Source organism: Canis lupus, chromosome 6, assembly GCF_048164855.1.
Source record: "Canis lupus baileyi chromosome 6, mCanLup2.hap1, whole genome shotgun sequence".
Classification (NCBI taxonomy): domain Eukaryota; kingdom Metazoa; phylum Chordata; class Mammalia; order Carnivora; family Canidae; genus Canis; species Canis lupus.
In genome coordinates, this window is record NC_132843.1 from 11,343,944 (window position 1) to 11,360,888 (window position 16,945).

Here is a 16,945-nt window from a genome sequence, read left to right on the forward strand (position 1 = left end):
CTTGGAAAATAAACCTTGTACACTAGCAATCTCATGGCAGACAGAACCCCATTGTCTTAATCACTTTCGATAATGTTTTAAGAGGCGATTTCTGTACAAATTCACACCATATTTGAATGGAGAGGCATAACTTAACTGTAGCACCTGATAAAGGTTATTTTAAAGGGCAACATGAGAGCTAAACACTGATGGAATGATTCATTTCAATTTGTCATGCAGTTTTAAGTTAAGATTTAAGGGCCTGCTTATGCCTCCTATCAAGAGTAAATATCACACATCCTGTTTATACGTACTGGCTTGTTGTCCACGGGTTCTTCAAAGAGCTAGTGACACCCCCCTAACTCACACTCCACCCTACCCCCAACTTCCTGCTCATTCAGTGCTATATTCCTACTCATTTTTAAGAAGTGCCTCCCTCAACAAAATACTCTGCATTACAGTAAATTTTAAAGAAAATACTTTATTATGTCATGAAAAAAAAGGCATCAATCAACTAGATTCATACTTATTTGAAAAAATTGAAAATTTATTAGACAGTATGTGGGCATCCTGTTCCACATGGGAATGAGAAGATGCTATACGTTCTCTAAGTATTGCACAGTCTGGAAAAAAAAAACCAACAACAAAAAAAAAAAAAGGGAAAGGGAGAGAGAAAAAAAAAAATCACATGATCTTGGGAACCATCTCACATTATGAATAATCTACCAAGAAACATTTAAAAAAGAAAACCCTCTGTTTCTACAGTAGCTTTGAGTTTATAGTTCTTGGAATGACTGTATTCCATTGAAGACATCTCAGTAACAGGAAGCTTCACTTTAGCAATCCCATGTGCAAATATTAATAAAAAAATATATAAAATAATGCAGTTTGTTTCTTGCCATCACCCCGGCAATCATAACATTTGTGAAAACTTTTCTTCTTGAAAATGGGTTAAGCTGTTAGTTTAGCCTGAAGCTCCATTTCTGCAGCCCTTTTGAGTGCAACATCCACTAGAAGCTGAAATCCACTAAAATCCTGGTTGAGGTCCGGTGGAGTAGGGGGAGGAGTGTTGAAAAGACCACTCTGTGGATTTGTACTTGGTCCGGATTTACATGTGTCCTCTGGGTACATGAGGGAGGTGTCTGTAAAGCTGCTGGTTGCTATCTGCTGTATATCTGTGTTTTGTCCCACACCAACTGGCTGGCAGAGAGAGAAAGGCATGTCTTTCAATGCAGTCACAGTGGTATGACAAATCACTGATGGACGAGCCAATATAGATCCTGGGGATGACGGCTTCGGGGACAGTGGCCTCCCGAGGGCTGGGTTTGGTCCAGCTGTACAGGAATGAAATGGGCTCTCCTCTAGAGCTGGTATGAAGTTTTTGATGCCCATTGCTGACTCCACAGAGCTCGCTTCAGAAATCTTGGCCCCACGGCGGGAAATTGTGAACTGATTTGGATCTTTGCCATCCTTTCTCAGCATGTCTGGGAGGAGCCTGCGGCGCGCGTTGATGAACCAGTTACAGACCTGAAATCAGATGGGTAATGTTTTAACGCTCAGCAAAACCGTCCTGAGAACCTACCGTGGGATGCCTAATTGATCTCTCTCTTTGCATTAAAGAAGGCTTGAAAAGGCTTCTCGGAACTTCCAAAGTTATTTCAAGGTATTTGAGCTCAGCCAAGAAAGAGCTATTTCCTGCCATAAACCTCCTACTCTTCTAATACAAATTCCCCTTTTTAGCTCATCATCCTTAAGCCTTTTCAGGAGGAAGAAAAGGATAAAAATTCTCAAATGTCTGAAAATGATTTTAGGGAGGGGAGTTTACCCTTTAATGCTCCCGTATTAACCTACTACCTACTGCCCCAGCATTCAAGTTAATCAACTACAGGAAAACTTTTCCTGGATGAATAGGGCCACTCCTCCCAGTTACTGATTTTTCCCAGTTCAAATGACTGTGTCAACAGACATAACAAGAATTACCTCACTGAAGTCTGTCCTTGTTTAAATATCAAACCAGTTTCCTGGGCAATAGAGGAAGATTTAACCTCCTCTTTATGTTTGGTGCATTAAAAAAGGCTCTCTTAGGCCTGAAAGGAAATGCTATTTGACAGATGACTGTCAAGTGTTTCTGTTTCTCTAAATAGCCAGTTATTAACTTTTAGTACTATAAAATTTACAAGAGAAAAATATTCTTTTTTTTTTTTTTTTGAGTGGGGAGGCATCTAATGATCTGTTATTACAGGAATGCAATAAAATGACTTTGGGAAGCAAAGGAAACAACGCACGTGCATACACCTCAAGTTCTTCTTCCTTTACCTGTAGTGTAGACAGGTGTGTTTGCTGGGACAGTAATGCTTTCTCTTGCTCTGAGGGATAGGCATTGTATCGGTGCTCATACAGCCAATCGCGGAGAATCTGAACAGATTCCTTGGGCAGGTTGCCCCTTCGCCGTCTCTTGCCTGCACCAGCAGAGGAGGAGAGGTCCAGGGGGATGTCCATGTTGTCATCATCCTCTGTCTCACTGCCTGATGCTGCAACGACACCTAGGAAAGGACAAAGGCCGGCCGTCAACCACTTTTATCAGGGGAGCACCTACTGCAAAGCTTATCTCTTCTGACCATTCAGTGTGTAACCATATTGTCCTAACTACTGAAAGCCAAGCGAAGGACCACAGTTCTCTCTTTAAGTATCAGAGCTCGTGTCAAATTCTCAAGGGTAATCTGACTAGTAGCACATTATAGATTCTCAACCAAGTGTCAGAAGCCCTTTCATACCCACTTTCCTGTACAATTTAACTTCTCACATTCCTTTTGAGTGATGCTCGGAAAAGTCTAGTGCACCAGAAGAGACACAGCTGTACCCAAAGTGAATCGTCTGTCACATGTGAAATAGTAAAGGTGCTACAGCAGATGGAATATATCTAACAACCTTCTCTTTGAGGTCATTGCTAGCTTAGGAAAGACAACCCAAGTGTCCTAATGTACATTTTTTAAATGCTACTCTTCCTCCTTCTTCCCTTGAAGGTTTGAAATAAAAGGGCAGAGTCCACACTTAACCCAGTTAATATTCTTTTTCTTTTAAAGTAGGGTCGAGGCCCACTTACAAGAGGTTAGAACTCACCACCCTGAGATCAAGACCAGAGCTGAGATCAAGAGTCCGACGCTTAACCGACTGAGCCACTCAGGTGCCCTAAACCCAGTCACTATTCTACAGGTCAAATTTTCCTGCCAACTCCTTGGTCATTTTTTTCATTCATACATTTATTCAAAACTAGACACCTACTTTTAATGGACAACACTGGTCATTTTTTACTAAATACAACCACTGAAGTTTTTTCAGTTTCATTACACAAAAATATTTTTCTACTCTTAGTACTTGAGTCAGAGGTCAAAAGATGCTGGTACTGAATAAATTTTTAAATTGATCTATAAATTTCAACTGGCAGTTTAATCAGAACCTAGAATACTAGATACCAAGAAGTAGAGTTCAGTCTTAAATTATTACATGACAAAGAAAACTGAATTTGCACCCGCAGAGGAAACTCTTTTGTCTGTAAGTACTTTAATCCCACCAGAAATTTTAAGAATTCACAGCCATAGGGAATATCTACATCACATATAATAGACTGAGGGTCAACAAAAATTCAGACTAGGCCCTTTTAACATTTAAATATAATTCTGAACTTTAAAACATTTAAATTACAAATGCTATAAACCCTTCCCCCCCTTTCAAAAGGACAACTGGCAACCCTGAAAGACTAAACAAAAATATTCTCTATTTTGAAAACGATCTCGAATTTTTAAATTGTAAATGAATTACAAATTATGGCATGCTTGAAAATGCCAGTATTTCTATAAGAAAAATTAAAATAACAAGAAACTGAAAGGTATGCATTCTTAGCTTTGTTGATGCAATTCAGAGTGGCTTACCTCGAAAAAAAAACCCAGAATATTCTACATAGTAATAAACCACTTGATCCATTAAAAATTCTTTTTTCAATCCAACCTTTTAAAACATTTTTAACACTCAAAAAGCTCCTCATCCCAAGATTTGTTGATGAGTTAGTTCAATTGAGCCTGACTTTACTTAGGAACACATTTTTAGTTTTGGACTGCAGGGGGCAGACAGTGCTGGAGGGAGTGTCCACAGAAAAGGCAGAACTTTCCAAAGACAAAGTAAAGCAAGTTCTAACAAAAGAGTAGGATGATCTTGCAAATTCACTTTAGCTCAAGGCTTAACAAGTACCCATCAATAAACCGCACAAGAATCCTAAGTTTTAACCGTTGTGTATTTGATATTCCCTTCCCCGAAGATTGCATTAAACTGCTTACAAAAAAAAAAAAAAAAGTCTTTATAAAAAGAGGCGCACTTAAAACTGAAAGTGCTTTCACCATAGAAAAGATGAGAAACTTTTAAAACCTCTGTGGAAATTTGAGTAAAGAGCTATTAATAAAATGCCTTCAGAAATTATAAATGAGTTCCTGTTTTACATTTACTTTGATAAATAAAGAACTCTAACTTTTAAAAATGTGTCAAGTAATTGAATGACTAAGGCAAATTTGAATACAGCAATTTGTTTAAACTCTTCAACGCCTGAAAACCCAGACATTCTTCTCCAGGCTAGAATCCCCCTCCCCCTCTTTCAACTAGAGAAGTGTGAAAATTTCCTCATGCACAGTGAATTCCCAACTGTAAGTTGATAATAACAAAGAGTTTGAGACAAACAAACAAACAAAAAAACCCCCAAGCCTGCCCTTTGATCTGCTGCTTAGTTTGACAAGAAGCCTGATCTCTCAAAATAGGTTAGCCACACACAAAAGTCGGTTTCAGTTAAGCAACACCAAAGTGCAGTGCGACTTCACTCTGTTCTCAGTCCATTTAAATAAATGAATGCCAGGCTTCTGGACCTCTTAACAAATATTTCCAATATGTGCACAAAAGCTGAAGTAACAGGAAGTTAAGACTTGAAGTTCCTTGGCCACACCAGCTGATATTTCACTGCAGCAAACCACGTTTGCTGCTGTCAGGACTGTTTTCATTAAAACTCTCCCTCCGGATTGTGGCTCAGCTCGGAAAAACAAAAAGACTTTTCCACGTTACTCATTTCCTATTGTAACAGAGCTTTTGAAAAGTTTCCCGGTTACCACTTGTTTCCAAAGGTCCTGCTCTGCTTACACTTAAAAGAAAAAAAAAAAAAAAAAAAGTGGTGGTGGTGGGGGAGGGGGAGGGGATCACAAGGCTCTTTTACTCCATCCACATACAAGGAAATGTTTAGAAAGCCACAAGATGGCCTGTGGATCCCACGGTTCTAAAAATCAATCTTTTCCTGATAGGAACTGGGGTTGGGGGTGGCGAGGGAAGGCCAGAGGCCGTGGCTGTGAAGTTGGGACTTTTTAGAAGAGCCTAGAAAAGGATCTAGAAATAGGAATAATCGAAGGAAAAGTTGAAGTAGACCATCAGGAAAAAGGAAACGTAGCCTAACAAGTCTCCTGATTAGAATATCTCCGGAGATGCCACGGGAACCGTGGTCAACATCCCAGGCACAAACTCCAAGGTGCACTTGGCTGGACCCGACCGTGGAGCAGGTCGAAAGCAAGAATTGCAAATTGTCAGAAACTAGCAGCAAAGAAGACGTCGGGGATTTTCCTCCCTGAATCTTCTTTGCTGGTCTTAAAGCCACTTTGTGGGGTGGGATCTCTTTGATATCCTCCGCTTTCTCGAGGCCAGACAACTACGATCACAAACCACGCTTACCAAATCCCGGGCCCCCGAGTGCTTTTGTTTGCAAGAAAACTTGAAAAGATTTCCACAGACTTATCAGACAAACCGTGCAACTCCACAAGCCAGGCTGGGCAGAGCTCTCCCCGGCTCCTGGGCTGAGCCGACCCGCAACGCGGGCCCCCTCCGAGGTCGTTTTAGGAAAGCGGCGGGGAGGCAGGCCGCGGGAGGACGGCGGGCGGGAGGAGCCCGGGCGGGAGCACGGCCGGAGAGCTTTTGTTCTTGCGCTGAGCTCGCCCCTCCAGCTGCACGTCCCGAGGACTTCGGGAGTTTCAGATTACAAGGAGAAACGAGAAATGGTGCCGTGAATCTCGGGGGTCTGCCCACCCTCAATAGTATTTGCCGGGAAAACCTAAAAAGGGAAAGAAGCCGGGCAATCTCAGCAGTCTCGGCTCCCCCGCACAGGCTCTGAACCAGTCGCAAAGTTTCCCTTCCTACACGTCACCTTTCATTGTTTCCAGGAGTCGGCGCTCGGTAGCAGGACCTCGCGCGCCCGGGGCCGCTGACCCCGAATGTCCCCACCCCGCGGCCGGCGGGTCCCAGCCTCGTTCCCCGGCTGGGAGCGGGGGATGGGGGGGGGGGATGGAGAGAGCGGGAGGCACCCCGGGGGGGCTCCCGGGAAGGACCGGGGGCGCTGGAGGCGGGGGGGGGGGAGACGAAGAGAGCGGGGGAGCGCCCCCGGGGGCTGCGGGGGAAGACCAGCCGGGCTTGATCAACACCTTGCCCGGCGCAGCCCAAACAATGGGGGGGAGCCCGCCCCCGGCGGAAACGCAGCTTTGCTTGCGGCTCCTAAGCACCACTCTGCAAAAACAAAACCCCAACTGAACGCCGTCAGCAGCGCCAGGAGAGGGAGGCCGCCTTCCACTACGGATCCAGACCCCGGCGGAGGGGACACGGCCTTGCAGGCGCTCCCCGCTCGGTTCCTTCCCAGCCCCGTTACGTAGCCGAGCCTCTAAGCCCTCAACATGCTCTCGGAGCCCTCCCACCAACTCCGATGAGTGCCCCAGCTCTTGACGTTTTAATTTTACTTTCGCTGGGGAGGCACCGGCTGAGAAGCTCCGCCTGAGAAGCCACCAGCCCAGAATGAAAGGGAACAGAACTCCAAGGTGGAAAAACGTGGCCGAAGGGACCCCCTCGGGTAGAAGGCTGCCCCACTAACAACACTGGGCTTCTAACTGCACGGGCTGGAGGAGTCTGAAAGAATGTGGAGTTACAAAAACTCCGGACGCTCCTGGGCATGCGCAGCAGCTCTCCCCCCCCCCCCCCGCCGCCCCCGCGCTGCCTTCCCCGAGCGATTAACTTCTGTTTTGAACCACTCCACATAAATCACAACAGAAAAGCCAACTCTGGCTCGCCACGGAACGTTCGGGGTACCTCCCAGCCAGGGGCTCAAAAGTTTAACTTCAAAAGGGAGTTAACTTTTTTTTTTTTTTTTTTGGCCTTTCGTGGGGGTGGGTTTCTTGTTGCCGGTTTCTCCCTTTCTGTGTATTTTGTTTTTAAACCAGACTGACGGCAAGTTTTAGTTGTAACGCGTCCAGGACGCTTCGTGGAAACAATGACAGGCTCGCTCTGTGCACTTACAACCAAGCCTGCTTGTCACACTTGGACTCGTTCGGACTCCACGCCGCGGTAAGCGGCTAGCCCTCCGTCCTAACTCTTCATCTCGCCCCAAATCCATCGTGGGAAAACTTTGAGAGGCTGGGAGTTTCTAAAAGTCTTAACTTTGCAAGGCCACCGACGCCGCAGGGCGGTGTGGGGGCCCGAGCTGCATTCCTTCGATCGTGAAAACACCCCATCCCCAGTGAGGAGGGTGCCCGGGCCCAGCTGCGGGGGAGGGAGTGGGGGCCCAGGAGCCCAACTTTCAGACAAAGGCGCCTCCGCTCCGCAGTCCCGGCCGCCCCGGGTCCCGGCCCGGAGAATCGGGGTGGGGGTCTCCCCCCGCCCGCCGACCCCGGCCCCCATCTCGGCCCGCGAGGACCAGCTAGAAGCCACGCGGCCGCCCCGCGGAGCGTGGGGGTGTCGGCGGAGACAATGAAACTTGGAGGCGCACAAACAAGGCGCTGAGCGTGTTTCTTGACAACGTGCCAGCAGCGTGGAGAGGCCCGTCTCCCCACAACAGCCCCTCGTGTTGTGTCTAGGAGGAAAACGGCAACTGCCATTGCAGACGCAGCCCCAACAAAGAGAAACGGCCGCGGTTCCTGCCCGAGAGCCCCGGGGATTGAAAAGTCCCCCAAGTCCCTCTCGCCCCAAGCCCGGCGGGGCCCGGCGAGCACGTTTCCCCGGGACCCGGGACCCGCGCCCACGGCCGGCCCAGCCCACGGAGGCTTACCTTTCTTGCTCTTCATTCTGGAGCTCCCCTTCCAGCGCGAGGCGATGCTGGGGTCTCGAGGGGCCAGGAGCGGGGCCGAAGGGGGCACGCGATTGTCCTCCTTCCCCGCCGACTCTCCCGTAACTTGTAGGACGCGCTCCAGCCGTTATTGCTAATCCAGGCGCTCGGATCCCAGGCGCCCGCTCCTCGGGTGGGATTCAAGTGACACTTGGGCGTCCTCCGGCCGGGATCTTCGGGCAGCCGGCTGGGGGCTCTCCCTCGCCCAACTCGCTCCCCTCCCCTCTCCTTTGTTCCCCGCTCCTGCTCGGCGTACCTCGGCGCTGTCAGAGTGAGAGAGGCGGAGAGGGAAGGTACAGGAGGTCCTGCCTCCGCCCCCAGCCGCCCGCCCCGTCCCCCTCCCGCCCCGCCGCTCCTCCGCCCCTCCCCCGCCCCTTCCAGGCCGGGAGGACGGCACCGAGCGCTCCGGCCGCGCGGCCGCTCTCCGCGCCTCCCGGGCCGCTGTCACCCGTCCCTCGTGGGGGCGGCGGAGCCCAGAACCTCGAGCCTTCCTCCTTGCCGCGCGCACGCCGCCCGCATCCCTCGCTCGGCGGCGGCGACAGCAGCCGAGCGCCCGGGTTTCTCCTTCGGGCCTTTCTTCCTGGGGCTGGCGAGGGTGCGTTTGGTTAGGAAATTGCAACAGATGGAAAAAGGCTGCCCCCTCCTCCACCCCAGGGAAGAAAAGGCTCCCCTCTCGTTTTTTGACAGCTGCCCCAAACTCCACCGTCCCGGCTCTAGCCGCAGGAGAAGACAGCTGCTTCTGATTCAAGGGGCGGGGCACCGCAGTTAAAGTATTCAGGACAAGAACCAACTTCTTCCAGAATGCGCGGCTGCCATTGACACGCGGGCGCGGCGCGGCGCACCCTGCTCCTCCGGGGCTCTTCCTCCAACGGCGACGGCGGTGGGTGGGGGGAGGAGAGCGAGACACAGACACCCCAGGCAAGTGTCTGTTACCCCGGGCTAGAGCTGCGAGTTCCGGGCTGGATTGCAAGGCAGTTTCAAAATCTAACACGTTGCGGACAGACACTTGTCATGCTCACATGCTCTTTAAAAGTCTCAGCTTGGGGACTGCCCGGGCGCGCGCCCGCCCCGCTGCAAACACTCGGCCCGAAGCCCCCCCTCGCCCCCCCCCCGCGGGTCGCCGCGGACCCAGGCAGCTGCCGCCCTCAAGGAAAGGGGGCGACCACACGGGGGGGGCGGGGGGGCTGCTCCACTGTTTCGGTAAACAGTCTACTTTTAGGACTTGGTTAAGGGACCCCTTCTCCCCTCGCGTATTTCAAACAGAAACTGGCCATTGAGTAAACACATGTTCCTGTTGGTTTATTTTGGTTGAGAGTTGGGGCTCCAACAGGAGTTCCTTGATGAGATTACCCTGGTAAAGGACCAGATGCTGTTTGGCTGATTTCAAGAAACGCCTGCCTCCTCCCCGCCCTCCCCACTAGGTCCAGTTTTCTCGTGTGTGTCTCGTTGTTTTGAAGTAAACGAACTGTCGCATGTCACTGTAAGACTTTCCCCATCACTAAAAAAAAAAAAAAAAAAGAGCCAAACCGTAAATAAGCCTAGCAGAGACGTCAGCGCCCGAGTCTGCCTCCAGTTTCGGCTCTGAGCTGTTTTTGTTTTGTAACCTCGATGGAGAAGCCGGCAGGAAAAGCTCCGTGGAAATAAGGTTAAACCCGAGGAGGACTCAGGCAGCCAAACGATGACTAACTAGACTTTGGAGCCTCTGTTTTAGGATTACAGCGAAAATTAAAGCCAGCCTCCCACCCACTCGCCGTCCTAAAAAAAAAAAAAAAAAAAAAAAAAAAGAAAGACACCCCCGCCTCGAGAGTGAATTAGGGTTAGAGTTTACAAAGCTTGGGTGGTTTTACCAATTACAGGACTTAAAATGAATAAACAAGGAAAAAGGCGTCATTCTAAGAAGGCTGCAACCTTACGATTTTTTCTTCTTCCGTGGCTCGCCGACTGCTCGGCACCTAAGAGAGCACACATCTAAAAGGGCAAAGGAGGGGGCCACATGGTCCTGGGGGAAACCACCAGCCGGGAAGCTACCCTGCAACTTGCTGGAGCGAAGTTCCTTCCCCGGGCCTGGCTGGAGATGAATCAGCTGCTGCGCCCGAGCGCCGGACAGATGTGGGGCGGGGAGGGGGGGGCGCCCGTTGCAGGGCCGCGGCGTTCTCGCATTTGAAGGGTTGTTTGTTGCTGGGATTGGTGGCTCGAATCCGTTGGGGAACTGGGAGGAGGGAGGAGGGAGGAGAGACGCAGGGAGGAGGAGCCGGGGGCCGGCTGACGCCGCGACTCCGAGGTCTGAGTGGCAGGAGCCCCGTCTGGCCCCGGGCGGTTACTGGGGAGACGCTTTGTTTGCTGACTTCGAAAGCCGCGCTCGGAGCCGCTCGGCCCTGCACGCCTCCCGGGCGGCTAAGCCCGACCCCCAAACGCTTCCTTCTGCGTGGTTATCCTTGGCCACGCGGTGGCTCTCATTAGGTGCACAAAGGTATCTTTTTCTTCGTCTAAGAGGACTTGGCTAATTACCGCGATTCTCAGGCAACCGGGATGGAAACCGAGAGTCGAAGCGACTTTACAGCTAGAAAACAAACTTTACGGGGGAAGGAGGAGGGGCGGGGGAGAATTAAAAGCTTCTTTCAAATTGCGAGGAGGAAAAGAAGTCCAACCTTAAACTCCCTGGCTGGAGGGCCGGCTTGATCCGGCCAGGGCTCACCTTTTGCTCGAGCGAGCGAAACCTATCCGAGCTGTTATTAAATCTGATGAGATGCTCCAAAGAGGAACACGGGCACCGTTCAGCGTGATGGCCTTTCCAGTAGATACCCCACCCCCACCCCCACCCAAGGCAGGTCCCAAACTTGTTTGGAGCTTTGGGTTGTTGTTGCATTCTGGGAAGAAAGTGCCTGGAGTCTGCATAACACTGGGAAGAAAAACAACCAAAAAGAGTGGGCTCGAAAAACCAGCAATGGCTTAGGATATTTTTTTTTTTTGTTTATTTGCTTTTCTCAAGGTGGAAAAACAAGTTTTAGTTCTGGCTCTGTCAGTCCCTTCATGTCTCAGGCAGGGCCTATTAAACTGATCCAGTGACTTTTGAGTTTTCTTTCCAGGGCTGAAAGAAATGATGATACCCATTCGCTTTTGCTACCTATTACTTGCTGAATTCAGATGAATGTTAAATTGGAAGGATATGGGAGTAAAGGTGAGAAGGTGCTTGGTGCTGGAGAAGGCGGCTGATAAATATTTTCACCATTATTTATTTTTTCCCTTCAGGCACACATAGTTCCATTTGGTGTCATCTTTTGAAGCTGCCTCAAGGCCAAGAAAAGACAGAGTTGTGTAAGTTAAGTTTACTCTTCAGAGCCTGCAAACCCTTTTCAAAAGCAAAAACCCAACAAGGAACTCAAAGGCAAATAAGCCAGGAAAGTGTGTTGATGTGTACAGTATATATATATATATATATATATATATATATATATATATACACACACACACACACACACACACACACACACATACTAGGTCTCTCAAGTGATTAGAGAATGTATTTATTTCATTCATCTACTGGACAACCATTAAGCATGATTTCCCTCCAGCAAGAAGGATGACTCACAAGGTCGCTGGATCCCTTTTGCTTCTAGTCTCTGGGGAACAGATACTTTTATAAAATATGCAGACTGCCGGGCTCCAAACCCTGCACAAGGATTCCACAATCATCTTTTCCCATCTCAGGTCAGAGGTCTTGGGCTGCTTGAGGAGAAGCTGGCCATTGTCTTTCCAGGGGTCTGGGCTGCAACCACGGTCTTGTGGAGATTTTATCCACCCCATCAGGATTACTCTCCTCCTCTTAGTTGCATGAATAATGTAACTGGTGCTACTACTTTTGTTTGTAATCACTTTCCTCCTGGCCTGTGCTTCCTTTCCCAGGCTTTTCCCCTCTGTAGTCCAGTCCTCATTGCTCTTTACCTAGAAGGGGTTTGGAATCAAGGGAACAGAGCAGAAAGATCATTAGGTGAGCACAGCCTTTCTCCTTTTATTCCCAACAGCATATGTCTATATTATGCTTTCCGGTTTATGAAACAGTTATTTAAATTACCTCATACACACGCTGTAAGGTGGCTTATTTTCCCCGCTTAAAAGTCGAGATAAATAACAGACCAAATCTAACAAAACTAAAAGGTAGGAAACCAAGTATTGGACATAGATATTTGGCTTTAAATCAGGTGATCATTGTTATTCTTTGGGGAGAGGTCCATTGGATGTGGAAGGTGGTGAAGAGTGGAGACTCCCCACAGATGATGCACTGGGGCCTCCTAAACAGGTGGGGGGTGCTCTAAGATCTCCCTCCTCTCTGAAATCTACGGATAGTTTTACAAGAGTCTGTCTTCCAGTCTGCCTGCTTTTTGTACTCCTCCCCTTCCCCATTTTTAAATTAAAAAAAGGTGGGGGGGCTGTTCTCCAAAATTCAATAAGATAGCCATACACTGTGAAACATAAAAGATCCTTTAATTGCCCCCCTCACTCTCCACAGGGGCATATGTATACTACACACTAAGGTAAGGAATTTTTCATTGTTATTTGTTGTTTTCAGGTCTCCTCCACCAGGAATAGGCCCAAGCCTGACACTTTTTCACCAGTCAAAATGTGGCCTAAATGTCCCCTCAGAGAAGTCTCTGACCGCCTGACCTGAATTCAGGTATCCAGCCCCCCAGCCCCCCACTGCCATCATCTTGCTCAGGGTTTCTCAACCACAGCCCTCTTAACGTGTGGACCTAGCTAATTCTTTGTTGCCGGGGCTGTCCTGTACATTGTTCAGCAGCATCCTTGGCTGCTAACCAGTACTTGCCAGTATTACCCTCCCTAGCAAGTTGTGACAAATGAAAACATCCCTAGACATTGCCAGATGTCCTCCAGAGAGGGTGGAAATAGCGGCAGGGGGAGGCAGGGATTACCTCTGGTTGAGAACCACAGATCTAGCTCAACCCTTTCTTTATTTCTGACATAGCCACAATTTTTCATTATTTTGCTGTTTTTTATTTGACTATTAACTTGCTTATTTTCCTTTGACTCCCCTACTTTTTTTATTTTTTAAGATTTCATTTATTCATGAGAGACCTAGAGAGAGAGGCAGAGGCACAGGCAGAGGGAGAAGCAGGCTCCCTGCAAGGAGCCCGATGTAGGACTCGATCTCGGGGCCTCGGGATCACTCCCTGAGCTGAAGGCAGACACTCAACCACTGAGCCACCCAGGCGTCCCTGATTCCCCAACTAAAATGTATGCTCATTATTAAATTTTCATGCACTTAGCACAATGCCTCACACATCATAGGTACCAAATAAATATTTATTAAACAAAATAATACATGAAAATGAGACTGTAAGAGGATGTATCTGTTTGCTCAGTCACTAGACCATAGGACTCCTGATCTCAGGGTGCTGAGTTCAAGCTCCACAATGGGTATAGAGCTTACTTTAAAAAAAAAGAAAAAAGAAAAAAAGCAGGAAGAAAGAAAAAAGAAAGGGAGACTGTAAGAGTCATTAATAAGAAGAATACAATCCTTCATTGACTATAGCATGCCAGACAGCATGCAAACACTTCACTTCTTTAGTCTTATTTATTTCTGAAAACAACCCAAAGAAGTATTCCTTGATATTACCCCATCTGACAAATGAAGTTGTAGGAGTCCGAGGAAGTTAAATAATTTGCCCTGTCCCTCTGATCCCTAGTCAATGATCCAAACAATAATGATTATGCAATTTGCTTTTTTCACTTATGTAACACTTTGTTTAGTGATGAGTATTCAAATAGTTTCTAGTTTGTAACTGAACACAAAAGGATAGTCCAATTATACTTGAAATACTTAACATTTGAGAGAAAATGGGTTCACCATGTAAACTGAAGGAGCTCCTCCTGATTGTAAACTAGTGAGTCTCAGCCGAATGTCAGCGTGCATACAGATTTTTGCGGGCTTGGTACATTTGCAGGAGTCCCAGGGAAGCAGACTGGCTGAGTCACAGGTAGTGGTGTTCAGAATTTTCATAGATATTGTCAAATGGCCCTCTAGATCATCTTACTTATTTAAAATCGCATTAAGAGTATATGAGAAAACCTCTTTATGCCCTTGTTAATTCCGCATATTAACAACCAATTTCATATTTGTCAATCCCCTGGGCAAATACATGGCACCTAATTTTTGTAAGGTTCACATTTCTTTGTTTGAGAAGATGAGCACGTTTTAATGTATTTATTGGCAATTCTTAATTCTTCTTTTTTTAAAGAGATTATTTATTTATTCATGAGAGACACAGAGATAGAAGGAGAGAGGCAGGGACACAGGCAGAAAGAGAAGCAGCCTCCATGCAGGGAACCTGATGTGGGACTCGATCCTGGGTCTCCAGGATCAGGCCGTGGGACTCCATTCCGGGTCTCCAGGATCAGGCCCTGGGCTGAAGCCGGCACTAAACCACTGAGCCACCGGAGCTGCTCCTTAATTCTACTTTTACCCTATTCGTGACTTGTGTCAAATATTCTAATGTATTTGTTGTTTTTATGTTCTTTTGTCTTCTTTTTTTTTTTTTAGAAGAGTAAGAAACAGTCTGCCTTTGCTCATCTGACAAAGAACTAAAAAGAGTGAATTTACATTTAGGGAACAAGGTAAGGCGAACCAATAATGACTGCAGGGAGGTGACATGTCTGTTTTTAAAAAATATGTGTCATATAGAATAAGCACCCATATTTACGCAGTAAGGATAAGACTTTCAGAATATCATACCCATTTTTAAGTTATTCCCTTTCTCCTCTTTCAAAGGGTTAATTCATTCGCGTGTTTCCATTTATCACCATTACCTCTTCCCAACGCAGTGGAGGACGCATTTATAATAGCAATAAAATGATGAAATATCTAGGAATAAATTTAACAAGAAATATGTGCAAGTTTTATGAAGGAAACTTTAAAACCCTACGGAGGGACATAAAGGAAGACTTAAGTAAAATAAAAGATATAATTTATTCTTTCTAGCAAGATTCAGCAGTGAAAGCATAAAGATGTTTATTTTCCCCAAATCAATCTTTAAAGCAATTTCCATTAAAATACCAACAGGATTTTAAAAAATTGCCACAGTTCATCAAAATTAAACAGCTCACAGTAGGCAGGAAATTCTGAAAGAGAAGAGTTGGGGATGAAAGAGGGCAGGGGAAGCCCCTTCAAGTATTAAAGTATATATTTTTAAAGATATTATTTTTAAGTAATCTCTACACCCAAAGTGAGGCTCAAACTTAAAATCTTGAGTCAAGGGTCGCACACTCCACTGACTGACCCAGCCAGGTGCCCCTAAAGTATATTTAGAGGTTGATAATCATTAAAATGTGGAAGTTTCGTACTGAGAAAAAGAAAAAACAAAGAACAATGAGATACATTAGAATATATATGGAGATTTAGATTTTGGCAAAGGTGTCCTTTCAAATCAGGGATGAATTGAATTGGGACAATAGACTACTTTTAGTTACAAATAAAGCTGGATCTCAGTCTTACTTCTTTTTTTTTTTTTTTTTTTTTTTTAATTTTTTTTTTTTTTTTTTTTTATGATAGTCACAGAGAGAGAGAGAGGCAGAGACACAGGCAGAGAGGGAGAAGCAGGCTCCATGCACCGGGAGCCCGATGTGGGAATCGATCCCGGGTCTCCAGGATCGCGCCCTGGGCCAAAGGCAGGCGCCAAACCGCTGCGCCACCCAGGGATCCCTCAGTCTTACTTCTTTAACAAAAATAAAATTGACCTGAATCAAAGATTAAAATGTTGGGGTGCCTGACTGGCTCAGTCAATAGAGCATGTGACTCTTGATCTCGGCATTGTGCCTTCAAGCCTGATGTTGGGTGTGGAGATTACATAAAAATAAAATCTTTAAAAAAATTTTAAATAAATTTTAAAATAAATAAAATAAAGATTAAAAATGTTAAAGTCATTAAAAAGTCACCTACGCGTGTTCTAGAACAGTGGTTCTCCAGGCACAGTGTATATGGCAATTTTTCCTCCCAGAGGACATTTAACAATGTCTGGAAACATTTTTGGTGAGCATAACTGGAGAGGAGGGGATGCTACTGGCATCTAGTGGATAGAGGCCAGGGATGCTGCTAAATGTTCTATTATGCCCAGCACAGACCACAACAAAACTTACCTTGCCCACAGTGCCAGTAAGCCAAGATTTACACAACCTGTTTTGGAAGAGGACATAACTATGATCTTGGAGTTAGAAAGTCCTCCCCTATCAGGACATAAAATCAAGAAACAAAAGATATGCACATTTATACACATTTTGCTTTTTAAAAGACCTTATAGGGCAACCCGGGTGCTCAGCGGTTTAGCACCTGCCTTCAGCCCAGGGCGTGATCCTGGAGACCCTGGATCGAGTCCCACGTCAGGCTCCCTGCATGGAGCCTGCTTCTCCCTCTGCCTGTGTCTCTGCCTCTCTCTCTCTGTCTTTCATAAATAAATAAATAAATAAATAAATAAATAAATAAATACCTTATATTTGAGGAAAAAATACCATAAATTTTCCAAAAGCAAAGAAAATGGGAAAAATATATTTGCAGCATATGTCAGGCATAAGATCAACTTAGCTAATTTATGAAGAACTCATACAGACCATAGGAAAGGAGCACTGTTTTCAAAAAGTTGGGCAAAGTCTGTAGATAGGCAGTTCACAAAAAAAAAAAAAGAAAGAAAGAAAGAAAGAAAGAAAGAAAGAAAGAAAGAAAGAAAAGAAAGGAACAAAGGAATCCAAATTTAAAAAAAAAACAACGACATGAAAACCTAATGTGGCGGTCATTAC

General features: G+C 46.5%; 1 protein-coding gene and 1 long non-coding RNA gene across 4 annotated transcripts; one reads left to right on the top strand and one right to left on the bottom strand.

The window, feature by feature from the left end:
- Window positions 1–440: 440 nt before the first annotated feature.
- On the bottom strand, window positions 441–9,192 carry TGIF1 (TGFB induced factor homeobox 1). Of its 2 annotated transcripts, none has more exons than XM_072828928.1 (4): window positions 8,935–9,192; window positions 8,087–8,406; window positions 2,296–2,522; window positions 441–1,506 (listed from the first exon to the last, which is right to left on the bottom strand). In XM_072828928.1, exons 2-4 carry the CDS (start codon window positions 8,100–8,102, stop codon window positions 931–933), a joined length of 819 nt encoding a protein of 272 aa, XP_072685029.1. In that variant the 5' UTR covers window positions 8,103–8,406; window positions 8,935–9,192; the 3' UTR covers window positions 441–930. The 2 variants fall into 2 exon arrangements, with proteins under 2 accessions (XP_072685029.1, XP_072685028.1); XM_072828927.1 differs by having other exon boundaries at window positions 8,624–9,192.
- Window positions 9,193–10,299: 1,107 nt separating this feature from the next.
- Window positions 10,300–15,650, top strand: LOC140635002 (uncharacterized). 2 transcript variants are annotated; one of them, XR_012032353.1, is made up of 5 exons: window positions 10,300–10,613; window positions 11,393–11,458; window positions 12,047–12,131; window positions 12,711–12,815; window positions 14,700–15,650. It is a non-coding gene; the product is annotated as an uncharacterized lncRNA (long non-coding RNA). The 2 variants fall into 2 exon arrangements; XR_012032354.1 differs by lacking the exon at window positions 14,700–15,650 and adding an exon at window positions 13,213–14,692.
- The last annotated feature ends 1,295 nt before the right edge of the window (window positions 15,651–16,945 follow it).

Coding starts and splice junctions, on each gene's coding strand:
- TGIF1 (XM_072828928.1), bottom strand. Junction 1,507..2,295: donor CACACCTGTCTACACTACAG/GTAAAGGAAGAA, acceptor ATCTGATTTCAG/GTCTGTAACTGGTTCATCAA.